The sequence below is a fragment of the Aedes albopictus genome, chromosome 2 (genome assembly GCF_035046485.1).
Source record: "Aedes albopictus strain Foshan chromosome 2, AalbF5, whole genome shotgun sequence".
Taxonomy (NCBI): domain Eukaryota; kingdom Metazoa; phylum Arthropoda; class Insecta; order Diptera; family Culicidae; genus Aedes; species Aedes albopictus.
In genome coordinates, this window is record NC_085137.1 from 434,478,936 (window position 1) to 434,492,023 (window position 13,088).

At 45.2% G+C, this 13,088-nt stretch overlaps 2 protein-coding genes across 2 annotated transcripts; both read right to left on the reverse strand.

Moving 5' to 3' along the window:
* Positions 1-2,063: 2,063 nt before the first annotated feature.
* Positions 2,064-4,160, reverse strand: LOC109415743 (zinc finger protein 43). The gene is made up of 2 exons (XM_019689685.3): positions 3,510-4,160; positions 2,064-3,442 (listed from the first exon to the last, which is right to left on the reverse strand). Exons 1-2 carry the CDS (start codon positions 3,660-3,662, stop codon positions 2,126-2,128), a joined length of 1,470 nt encoding a protein of 489 aa, XP_019545230.2. The 5' UTR covers positions 3,663-4,160; the 3' UTR covers positions 2,064-2,125.
* Positions 4,161-7,130: 2,970 nt separating this feature from the next.
* LOC134286894 (uncharacterized protein K02A2.6-like) lies at positions 7,131-11,297 on the reverse strand. Its single transcript, XM_062848592.1, has one exon. It carries the CDS (start codon positions 11,295-11,297, stop codon positions 7,131-7,133), a length of 4,167 nt encoding a protein of 1,388 aa, XP_062704576.1.
* Positions 11,298-13,088: the final 1,791 nt, after the last annotated feature.

Genomic DNA, 13,088 nt, shown 5'->3' on the forward strand with positions numbered 1-13,088 from the left:
TTGCAGCTGCACCTCTCCAACGTCGATCACGCTCAACGCTCGCCTGATCTCGCTCCACCTGGTCCGCCCATCGTGCTCTCTGCGCTCCACGCCTTCTTATACCAACCGGATGGTTAACAAACACCAAATTTGCAGGGTTGTTGTCCGGCATTCTTGCGACATGCCCTGCCCACCGTATCCGTCCAGCTTTAGCCACTTACAGGATGTTGAGTTCGCCGTAAAGTGCAGCGAGGTCGTGATTCATCCTTCGCCGCCACACATCGTTCTCCTGCACGCCACCGAAGATCATCCTTAAGCACGCGTCGCTCGAAAACTCCGAGTGCTTGCAGGTCCTCCCCGAGCATCGTCCATGTCTCGTGTCCGTAGAGGACTACCGGTCTTATTACCGTTTTGTACATGGTACATTTTGTGCGGTGGTGATTCTTTTTTGACCGCAGTTTCTTCTGGAGCCCATAGAAGGCCCGACTTCCGCTGATGATGCGCCTCCGAATTTCACGACTCACGTTATTGACAGCCGTTAGAAAGGAACCGAGGTAGACGAATTCTTCTACCACCTCGAAAGTATCCCCGTCTATCGTAACATTGCTGCTAAGGCTTGTCCTGTCCCGCTCAGTCCCACCTACCAGTCAAACTACAATCTTAGCCGCATTCACCACCAGCCCGACCTTTGCTGCTTCACGTTTCAGGCGCGTGTACAGTTCTGCCACCGTTCTAAATGTTCTAACAATAATATCCATGTCATCCGCAAAACAGACAATAGATCGTACCCCGGCTGTTGAGTCCGGCTCATCGCATAACACCTTCCAGAGCGATGTAGAATAGTAGGCAGGAAAGTCCATCACCTTGTCGTAGTCCCCGTCGAGATTCGAATGAACTGGATAGTGCATCAGAAATCCTTACGCTGTTCTGCACATCGTCCATCGTTGCTTTAATCAGTCTAGTCAGCTTCCCAGGAAAGCCGTTTTCGTCCATGATTCTCCATAGCTCTGCGCGGTCGATACTGTCGTATGCCGCTTTGAAGTCGATGAACAGATGATGCGTTGGGACCTGGTATTCACGGCATTTCTGGACGATTTGCCGTACGGTGAAGATCTAATCCGTTGTCGATTGGCCGTCGATGAAGCCGGCTTGATAACTTCCCACGAACTCATTAGTTTTAGATGACAGACGACGGAAGATGATCTGGTATACTGCCCATGATCGCATATCAGTCCCATCTTTGCTGGGTTTCCTATTCATATGGGACAATTATGCGATCATAGGCAGTATAGCACTTTATAGGCAGCATTCAAGCACTGATGATGACAAGAACGCACTCTATGCGCAGCTTTAACGCGAGCACGTTCGCCGTTCAAGCCACAACCTCAAGATCATCATGGGAGACCTATACGCTCAGGTAGGCCAGGAGGAGATATTCAGATCGACGATTGCCCACCAACTGACGATCCAAAATAGTCTACATTCAGGCCCGGATTAAGGATTGTGGGCCCCGGGGCCCGAGGGCCCTTCTGAGAGATGACCAAAAATGTTTGTCCTTATTTTCGAACAGTACTTGAGCAATATGAAAAATAAAGCTAACGTTAGCAACCAAAAAAGGTTTTTGTGGGGGCCCCTAAAATGTGGGGGCCCGGGGCCCGCCTCCCCCCTCCCCTTAAATCCGGCCCTGTCTACATCTCATTAATTTCGCCACCTCTAAGAGCATGGTCATACGAAGTACGTTTTACCAATAGTCTTCCTAGCTAGGGCGATTGAAGCAACCGGATGTCACCGCTTCACAATTCAAGGCAGCGTTTACAGACGAGGGCGAGTTCGATGTGCCCCCTTTAGATGACTACTGGTCTGGAGTACAGTAAAAGCAGTTGTCAATGACGCAACCAATAGCACCATCGTGTACGTGAAACAGAGTCAACGGGGCGAGATTAAACGATGAGTGCAGAGCGAGGAGAAGGAACACAGTGTGGGCAGTAAATGCTGCAGCATGGACCCCAGTAGAACGGGGAACGACACAAACAAAGACGAAAACAGCAGACTCGCCTCTTTCGGGAGAAAAAAAACATCGTCGATTAGATAACTATAGCATGAATATTTTATTCAATCACTGAAAAACAAACAGCTCAAGTCCGATTCATTTAACGAAGTGCAAACTTCGGTGCTCATTCATTGCACTTACACTGGTAAACGACTTCTTACAGACATCGCACACACTCTTACCTTTGTGCAACCTGAGGTGCCTCCCGAAACAATCAAATCGCTTGAAAGCGGTGTAACAAATCGGGCACTTGAATCCATCGGGTTTATGGTATATTGCATGCAAGTTCGACACATTCTTAGAACACACGGGACATGTATGATCTCGATTCGCCTCCATGCCATCGTCGTCGTTCTTATTAGCTGGTGCTTTACTTTTTTTGCTGTCGTCTTTGTTCTGCTCTTGAGCTTTCTTTTTCTTTCGTAAGTGATCATGGACGTGCTTGCTTATAAGGTCGTATTTTATGAACTCTTTCGGGCAGATATAGCACACAAACAAATCGTTAGACTTGTGGGTCATCATATGTAGTTTTGATACAGATTTGTGGCATATCATGCACGCAGACCGTGCTCCGGAAAATCCGTAAAGGACTTCATCCTGTTCCTTTTCATTTGAAACCACACTTTGAACACTGGAGTCATTTTCGATTATTTGAACTTCTTCGTCATCGTCGGATGAAGCTGGAACCTTTACTTCCAATAGTTCATCATTTACGTAGTTTTTCTGTGCTTTGGAATGCCAAGCCATGTGCATTGTCAGGTACCTTACGTGATTCAACGTTTTCTTACAAATACGACAAACGAATACATTTTCCGCTTTGTGGCACATCACATGCATCTTTGATGTATTTTTCTTGCATATTTTGCAAAAATTAGAAGTAGATTCAGAAGATTGCTCCTGTGGCATCACATGGAATTTTATGTGGTTCCAGCACATGTCGTATGTGTTGAATTCTTCATGACACATGTAGCATTTGTATATTCCTTCAGCTTTGTGAGTCAGAATATGCATCCTCGATTCCGTTCTATTGCATATTCTGCAATCATATTTGCCTCCGTTCGTCTTCGACGAAGCAGTATCATCCACTTGCGACGAATTAGCAGCAATCGTCAAGTCCATTGTTGCATCAACGTTTTCGAACTGTTCTTCATCGTCGCTCACCTCCAAAATTTCTGTTGGCGCAGCACAGCTTCCGTTCTGCTCGGTATGTACTTCATACCCAATCAATGCATTCAAATCTTGAACACCTTCAATTGTCTCCGACTTGTCGTCTCCATTCTCTGGCTCGAGACCAAATGTGTCTTTGAATACCACGTCGTTAGTGTGGCACATTTCCCGGAACGAATCGAAGGCTTCCAATGTAAATTTGCAGTTTGAACACAGTGATGCGGGAGCATTGGGAATGTTGATGATCTGGAAATTAATTTGTGTTAGTTTCATTCGGCACAGCATCTCATCGTGAAAGCTGATATAGGCCTACCTTCAAAGAAGTGAGCTTTTCTATCCATTCGCTCAGGTATCCGCCATCGCCATCGAAAATCAACTGCACCTCTTGCGGGTTTCGTTCGGTGAAACACAACCGGCAGATCGAGGAAACCGATTTACTTTGCTGGGGCAACGACGTTGAGGCCATCTTTCACGATTTACAGTTGTTGGTTTCTAAGTGAACGAGTTGAAAATTCGACAGAATTTTTTGTTTGCTCTTCTTCTTATTTGTGGATATCGACACCCGTTCGGTATCGGCTGTAGTTTCAACGTCGTCTATGTCTGGTACTAAGGGTACTAAGCCTGGACGTCCAGGTAGACATCCACACGCACCTGAGATACTCTACATATTGGATCGATCAATACATGGGCTGTGACCTACGACATTACTTCCCATCCGAAGGAAGGCATAATCAGATAATTTTGTCCCAGGAATACCGACGTCGTCGAATAGGATAGAACCTAGACCTAACTAGGGTGAGAGGCATCCCCACTCACCACTACACCACCGAAGCCACTATTTTGTTTCATAAAAATAGACGAGTGACAAACGACAAAGCGCTGTCAAAAATCAACTAATACTGAAATAACGATACATATGATTTTCATGTGAATGTTCTGATAGATAAATCCAATTAGATTCACAACACCACACAGAGAAAAATTTCTACTCAGTGGCTGAGTTGGCCTTACTCAGAAATCGAAAAATCCTTTGTTTTCTTACTCAGTTTCCGTTAAAAGTGGGACAACCCATTGCCAATGGGTTGTCCCACTTTTAGCCGAAACTGAGTAAGAAAACAAAGGAATTTTCGATTTCTGAGTAAGACCAACTCAGCCACTGAGTAGAAATTTTTCTCGGTGCAGCTAAGCCGATGGAGCTACAACCTTGACCTTGTGAGGACCATGGGTTTGGTCCTCACAAGTTCCTGCCTCATGCTCCACGAGCCAATCGATGACAAAGACCGCCAGCTAAAAGAATTGTGTGCTTAGCTGGCAGTGCAGCCTGGGCACCGTTGTCCTTCTGACTTCAACTACAGATTGAGCAGATACGTCCCGAGAATAGAAATACACTAGAACTTCAATGGCGCTGTAGTCAGTTTAACTATTTAATTATTTTAATAACTTTAATTGCAATAATTTACTATTTCAAAGTGTCCATCTTGTAGAGGACCTTTTGTTATGGTAAACAAAATTGACTTGACACTTCTAGTACCGCTGCTGACGCTGTAAGGACGTGGCAAACTAGATGTTAGTCACACGAATAGTCGCGACATTGGGCTTCTGTGGCTAGTTATTCTACTGTCCCGAGCGTCTGCTCAGCAAGGAAGTGCAGCTCAAACAGTGTCTGTTCTGGCATCCATCGGCTCCTCCACCGGAAGCTATACTTAAGGTGGCAGCCCCACCACGGTGGATAGGGGACGTTAGACCAACAACCTACTGTTCTCGAAACCCAAAAACTGTTACAGAAACAGAAAATGAAAGATTATGTAGGGGTTGTGTGCTAGTAGTGGACCCTGCGCCTATAGTGGACCCCCCACAGGAAAACTCGAATATAAATGCCCAAATCAACTATTTTCAGGCAACTTCCACCGGGGGAACATCAATTACATTGCTACACAGCAGTTCCTGGCGAACGAAATGCCCAGTGGCCACAAAAATCGGATATTTTAACTATTTAATGAATGTAAACACTCTAAAGGGTCTACTATAGGTACACTCAGGGGGGGGTCCACTATAGGCTCCATCGGCAGCGAGACAGATAACATGGAAATCAAATGGGGGGTCCACTATAGGCGCCGAGATATTTGTAAATAATTCTATAGTGGACCCCGGTGGTGTCCATTATAGGCAACATCGATGCATATTTTTAAATGTGTATTTCACTGGAATAATTTATTAATGTTGTATGTTTGACGGCTTTAACATAAAGAGGGGACATGAAACTTGTTATAAAATTACACTTTGGAAATATCCACTGACGTAACATAGCTAAAAAGCCGCGGAAGTAAATTTCGATGGCTTAAGGGGTCCACTACTAGCACCCAAACCCTACTACGAACTGATTTAAAGGCAATGACTTTTACCGACAGGGTTGCCACATTTAAATCTGTATATTTTTCGTAAAAAATCTGTATATGTATCTGTATTTCAAAGCAAAAAATCTGTATTTTCAATCTGTATCAAAAATTATTGAGAAAGAGGCAAAAAATCGACTAAGAAACAAAGAAAATTCAAGTATTTTTCACGAAGATTTTTTTTGTTGACAGCAATATCCAAAATTTGTATTTTGACCTTGGCTCAAAAATCTGTATAAATCTGTATTGTTTTTCAGAAAATCTGTAAACATATCTGTAAAATCTGTATAATTTCTAAGTTTTCAAAAAATCTCTAATTCTGTATATAAAGATTCATTATCGGAAATTTTCCGTAAAATCTGTGAAATACAGATTAATCTGTATGTGTGGCAACCCTGTTTACCGCAATACAACATACAAGGATTGGTACTTGTAATGTATTGTCGGGCCACCACCAAACCGGACGTTGCACAATCAAGTCGCGACGCGATTCAACTCGCGACGTTTTTGAATCAAGTCAAAAGTAGTGCGTATTATAGACACTACAGATTCCATAGACTCGCGGAGACGTAGACAACTGTAGCCAAGCGAACTGTCAGTTCGTGTAGCCAAACGAGCATGACGTCACGATTTCAATAGCGACAATGGATTGCGTGACGTCATATTCGCTCGGTACACTCTAAATTAACGGTAAAACACACTAAAATAAAATTCCTCAATTATGTCTCCGCGAGTCTATGGAATCTATAGTGTCTATAGTGCGTATCCTTCCCGTTGTTGTCAGCAACACAGCACACTAGATGCGAAATAGTTGCGACACTTGTGGACCAAGAAAATGACAATTTTTTATTGAATGGCTGTCTTGATTCCAACCGGATAGACAATACTTATCTTAACCCAGCAGGGCTAACTGGTACAACTAGTCAATGAGGCATGCCGTATGAAGCTACGGAGTGCTTGCTGTTCAACATTGCTTTAGAGGGTGTAATTAGGAGAGCGGATTCTTTGCCAATCGATCATTTTTCAATCGTATATTGTATAACCGACTCGCGCTAGTGATTCGACTCTCTAGTGGAAGGAACGAAAATCCGTGTAATCCTGTATTTATTGCGTTGACAGCTGAGTCGACGTTCATACCTTGCGAGCTGATTTCCTAGAAAACTGGACATATAAAAAAAGGAGTCGGCTAACATCCAAAAATTACATTTTTCATCAAGTTACGGAAAAGAGTTGCTGAATCGGTCAAATGAGTCGACTCATTTTTTAAAGTGAATCTGTTGTAACGGTAGCCGTACGCGGATCTCACTAAAGAGACGCCATTCACGAACTCGAATCGAAAAGTAAGCAGAGTTTACGGAAAACGTGTCTGATTAGTTTTATTGTTCGATCTCGACTGAATACATGGAAAACATCTGTCAAACTGTCGCAAGGTATTTTTACAGTGCAAGGTAATGAGAACTAGCGTAAATTATGACAGCTCTTCCCTCCTCACAAATGAAATTTGAATTCAATACAAAGTGTTTGTAATAATAGGAAAAATATTAAAGATCGAGTCTTTCTGGAGGCCGAACGACTCTACCTGATCTCCTCGGTGATTCTCGGTAGTCCTTCTGGTTGGGCCGCTCTCTGGAGATCGTTGGCGTCCTTAGGTCAGAAGCACCAGCTGTAGGTTTCTTCGTTGCACCTCCTGTAGTTGGTTGTTGAACTTCAATCGTTGGTGCATCAGGTTGTGCACCGGCTGGTTCTGCTTGTTCCGGAGCATACGGTTGCATAGCTTCAGTTGGAGAGTTATCGACCAACACTGGCGAAGTCGGGTTCTGTCTGCTTGTTAGAGTTGGACCAACTTCCCTGAGCTGATCGATGTGTCGCTTCCAAGTCCTGCCATCGTCGAGTTCAATATGATAGTGTAGTTTTCCGAATTTCTCGGACACCACACCATACTTCCACTTTTCTTTATCGAGGTAGTCACGCGCCGCGACTCTCGTCCCCTCAGGAAGGTCGCGCACTTTGCCATCTACTTTCTTGCTCGCAGTAGCTGAGTCCGGCACCAACAGATCAAGACGTGAACGTATCTGTCTGTTGTACAACATCATCGACGGCGATTTCCCCGTTGCAGGATGGATGGTCTTCCGATACGCAAGCAGAATGTTGCATAGTTCTGCGTGCATGGTACTTGTGTCGCACTGAAGACTTTTCAACTTCGCCTTGAACGTCTGAACAAATCGCTCTGCCAGTCCGTTCGTCGCAGGATGATACGGCGCCCCCATCTTGTGGTAAACGCCATTCATTTTCAGGAACCTTTGGAACTCCTCGGAGGTGAACTGCACTCCGTGGTCAGTCACCAGAACGGATGGAATTCCGTACGTTGAAAAGTACTCTCTGCAAACTCGAATTGTGGTAGCGGTCGTTATGTTGTTCAAAATTCGAACCTCTGGCCACTTCGTGTAGGCGTCCACCAGCACTATGAAGAACGTGTTCTTGAATGGCCCAGCAAAATCCACGTGCACCCTTTCGAACGGTCTTGTAGGTGGCTCCCAACAGTGCGTCGGTACTTTGGCGAGTTCAGCCCTGGTTGATTGGCAATAGCTGCAGTTGCGTACCATGTCCTCGATGTCCTTGTCTAGCTTCTCCCACCAAATATACCCTCGAGCTAGCGCTTTCAACCGGCTGGTGCCGAAATGAGTCGAGTGCAATTCGGCTAGCACTTTGGAACGCAAACTTGGAGGTACGTACACGCGTATACCACGCATGACACACCCCTTTTGCAGCGCAAATTCTCCTTGGTCAACACCGAAACGTTCCCTCGCATCAACATCCTTACCGTTTCGTAGTCCTTGCATCAGCACTTTCACGCTCTGATCCGCCGAAGTTGCCTTAGCGAGCTCGTCCACGGTCAGCGGCAATGTTTCGATAATGTTGACCTCCAGGTAGTCCACCTCCTCAATTACATTGTCTGGCCTCGTTTCCCTCAGCGGCAAACGCGAGAATGCGTCCGCGTTGCAATGTTGACTCGTTGGTCGGAACTGTATGTCGTAGTTGAACGATGCCAGAAATGTAGCATAATGCTGCATTCTTAATGCGCACATCTTAGGTAGGCCTTTCGTATCGGAGAAGATCTGTTTTAGCGGCTTGTTGTCTGTCAGTAGCGTAAACCTCCTCCCGTAGAGGTACTGGTAGAAGCGACGAACTCCAAATATAATGGCATATGCTTCCCGATCCACTTGCTTATAGGCCTGTTGCGTAGCATTGAGGGTTTGAGATGCGTATTGGATTGGTCGCTCTGATCCGTCGGGATAGACATGACTGAGGACCGCACCGACTCCGTACGGCGAAGCATCAGTAGCAAGTACCAAGGGTAATGTGGGATCGTAGTGCACCAAGAACGTATTCGACTGCATCTCAAGCTTGACCTTCAAGAACGCCTCTTCGCATTGTTTCGACCACACGAATCGCACATCAGATTTCAGCAGATTATTGAGAGGGTACAAGGTAGAACTGAGGTTCGGGAAGAACCTACCGTAGTAGTTCACAAGACCCACGAACGAGCGAACTTGGTCCTTGTTTTCCGGCACGGGCATGTTCTGGATAGCAGTAATCTTCTTCTTGACCTTGTGAATGCCCGACTTGTTGATCAAGTACCCACAGTACTCAATCTCGTTTGCGAAGAATTGGCACTTCTCCAGATTTATGCGCATGTTGTACGAACTGAGACGCTTTAGTACCTCCTCGAGCCTTTGCATGTGAACGCGATCATTCGGGCCAGTAATCCGAATGTCGTCCAAGAAAACGGTTACGCCGGATATCCCGTTCAGAATTTGCTCCATCAATCTCTGCCAGATAGCAGGTGCCGACGCAATGCCGTACATCAAACGTGTAGGCCTGTAGAGACCCTTGTGCGTATTCAGGGTAAGCACTTCCTGATCACCCTCCTCAACCTCCAGTTGTAAGTAGGCTTGAGTCAAGTCGATCTTGCTAAACTTCTCTCCTCCTGCAACGTTGGCGAAAAGTTCCTCGATCGTCGGTAATGGATGATCGTCGACCACCAGGTTCGGGTTGACCGTCACCTTATAGTCGCCGCACAGTCGCACCTTATTATTGGCTTTTAGAACTGGAACAACGGGCGTCGCCCATGCACTGTGGTTGACCTTGACCAGCACTCCATCGTTAACCAACTTGTCGAGCTCGGTTTCGACTGCTGCTCGCATTGAAAATGGAACAGGTCTGGCTTTCATGTAGACAGGATTTGTATTTGGCTTGAGGCATAATTTGGCAGATAGTCCCTTGATGTGGCCAACAGATTCGTCGAAGAGAACAGCATACTTCTCCACCAACGATTTCACTGAAGAGGGCGTTGTGTTCAACGAAGCAGCAGCAGCATCGAGTTTGTTGACGTCAGCATAGGCGATCTTGTTCAAATCAACTCGCATCGCCTGCATCCACTGACGCCCCAGTAACGGGTGTTTCTTCACGTTCGACACGTATAGCGGAAGCAGCAACGATTTTCCACCATAGACCACATTCACTTTTAGCATTCCATCAATTTGGATCTTTGTGTCGCAAAAACTCACTAACTGCAAATCCGACGGCAGCAGATTGTCAGAAGCAAAATGTTTCTTCTTGTACTCAGCACTGATTATCGTCACAGGAGCACCCGTGTCGACCTCGAACCGGATCATGGCACCATTCACCTGAACATCCAGCCAGAACTTGGTGGACGGCGGCTTGGCCGCATCTTCCAATACGCACACTTCGTCCAACGATACCACCTCCGAGTCACACTTGTCAATTTCGGGTTGCTCCAGTAGGTTCGCTTCTGATTTCTTCACTTTTGATTGAACACTTTTCTTCTTCTTAATGCACACTTTTTCCAAATGCCCAGCGAGTTTACAGTAGTTGCACTGCGTGCGAATGTGAATGCACTTGTCGGCATAGTGCGCATCACTGCCGCAACGAAAACATTCACCTTTCTTCTTCGGCTGCTCGGAATTGTTGCACTTCTTCTTCTTCGTATTGGTACGCGCAATCTGGACTCTGCCAGCACTTCCCCGGGAACCTTCTACCAAATTCACTTCCGATTTTCCTTGCTTCGACTGGATTTCCCTTCCGCCTTTGTTTGAGAGCTCCATCGAAACCGCGATTTCTCTTGCACGATCCAGAGTTAGGTTCCGCACTTCTAGCAGCCGAGATTGTATTGCCCTGTCCTTCAACCCGAACACGAACTGATTACGTAGAGCTGTATTGAGATAAGCGCCGAAGTTGCAGGTGATCGCGAGCTTGCGAAGTGCAATCAAGTACTCGTCGATCGTTTCTTCCGGGCGCTCATCTGCTTGCTTTCGGCACTTAAAACGAAAATTCTCTAGAATCTCCAGCGGCTCGGGATTAAAATGGGCTTCCAGTACAGCAACAATCTGGTCGTACGTCTTCTGTTGTGGTCTCTCCGGTGCGAGTTTGTCACTCAAGATATCGTATGTTTCTCCCCCCATGTAGTGGAGTAACATATACAACTTAACGTCGTTCCGCACGCCGAACAATACAAACGCACCCTCCAGCCGCTCTACCCATCTCGACCACTTCATCTTGTGTCGGTCGAACGGGTCGATGGAAAAAGATGGCGGCACGGCTGCTGGGATTATTCCCGGCGGCGCAGCAGCTGGAACGATTCCCGGTGGCACAACCGGAACAGCATTCGGAACACCGTTTTCCGCCATTTCACGTAGCGTCCGAAACCGCTCGTCGCCAAAACAACTGTTGTAACGGTAGCCGTACGCGGATCTCACTAAAGAGACGCCATTCACGAACTCGAATCGAAAAGTAAGCAGAGTTTACGGAAAACGTGTCTGATTAGTTTTATTGTTCGATCTCGACTGAATACATGGAAAACATCTGTCAAACTGTCGCAAGGTATTTTTACAGTGCAAGGTAATGAGAACTAGCGTAACTTATGACAGAATCGGTAGCGATTCACTCTTAAAATTGAATCATTTTCGCATCTCTAACCCGTATAGTATATTGTAAAAATCTTATTTACAATTTACTGTATGGTGTCTACATTACATTTTATTGTTTTTGTATTTTTATTCTTACAGTGCTGTCTATTGTAAAAATATGGTTTTAAATAGTACTGTTACAATACAACGTTCGGTTTTTCTACTGTATTTTTTATTCGGGCAACCATCGTCCATATCGCAAATATTGGAAGGCTACACTCTAAAGAATTTTCACGTCTAATTTACGTGAAATTTCACGTAGCTCATTCTTATTCTTAAAACCTCAAAAGTTACGTGATGTCAGTAACTGTAACTCGAAAACCACGTCGTATGCACCGCCCTGTTAGGTTAAATCCACCTTATTTTCACGTAAATCGTTTCAATGCGTTTGTGTTGGTGTACTTCCGATTTGGAAGTTTCCGCGAAACGAAACTTACGTGAATTTCAGGTGTGAAAAAAACAGTTCAATATGGCGTCGAGAAGTAGGTTGGCGAAAGAACTGCATGCTGATTAAAAGTTTCTGTGCAAGTATTGAGGTAATTGAATCGTTCAGGGCAATTGATAGTTATTTATTATAAGCAGTTTTGCATTTGTCTATTTTCAATACTTTCGGGAGCTGGAATAGGTGTCTGACGGTGACGAAGGTCAAGTTCAACGAAAGTCTGAAACGGTCTGAAACCTTGGGCTGAACTTCGAAGATTTTACGTGAAACCCCCGAGATTTGTTTAGTGTTATTCAATCACAGACGATCAGATAATAATGTAGATGTATAACTTTGAATGTAAGTGTACATTTATTAATTACTTCAAAATAAAAACCTAATTAGGATTTTTCTTTGGTACCAGCTTGTAGCGTATTTGAGGAGGCAAGAGTTTTTAAATCCCTACAAAATAAAACGACATATTTATTTGACGGCAGGCTTTTGCTTTCAATGCTCGGCTTTTTTATTGCATTTTTGAAGGATTTAAAATCTCTTGCCTCTTTAAATACGTTGCAGGTTGATGCGCTGCTTTATTTTCATTCAAAAACATGAATAAATTACGTGAAATTCGTGTAGAACTTATCATGTTTTGACGTAAAAGTTACCTGATATCCAGTACCACTCACCCACATTTCACGTTAACGATACGTAAAATGCCTGTCAAATTTACCTGACTCATCACGTCGACTGGCGAAGCTCAAGTTTGTCCAGCTACCTGACATTCCGGCGAAGGTTACGTGAAAAATATGGTGGACGAAAACTACCTATCTTTTCACGTAGATCGGACGTGAAAACTTTTCAGAGTGTACGTTGGGCGGGGCACGTCATCAGGATGTCGGATAGCAACCCGACTAAAATGGTTCTCGAGAGTCATCCGACCGATACAAGAAGACGTGGAGCACAGCGAGCTAGGTGGGTCGACCAAGTGGAGGACGATCTGCGGACCCTACGCAGAGTGCGGAACTGGAGACAAACAGCCATGGACCGAGTGGAATGGAGGCGGCTACTATGTACAGCAGAGGCCACCCCGG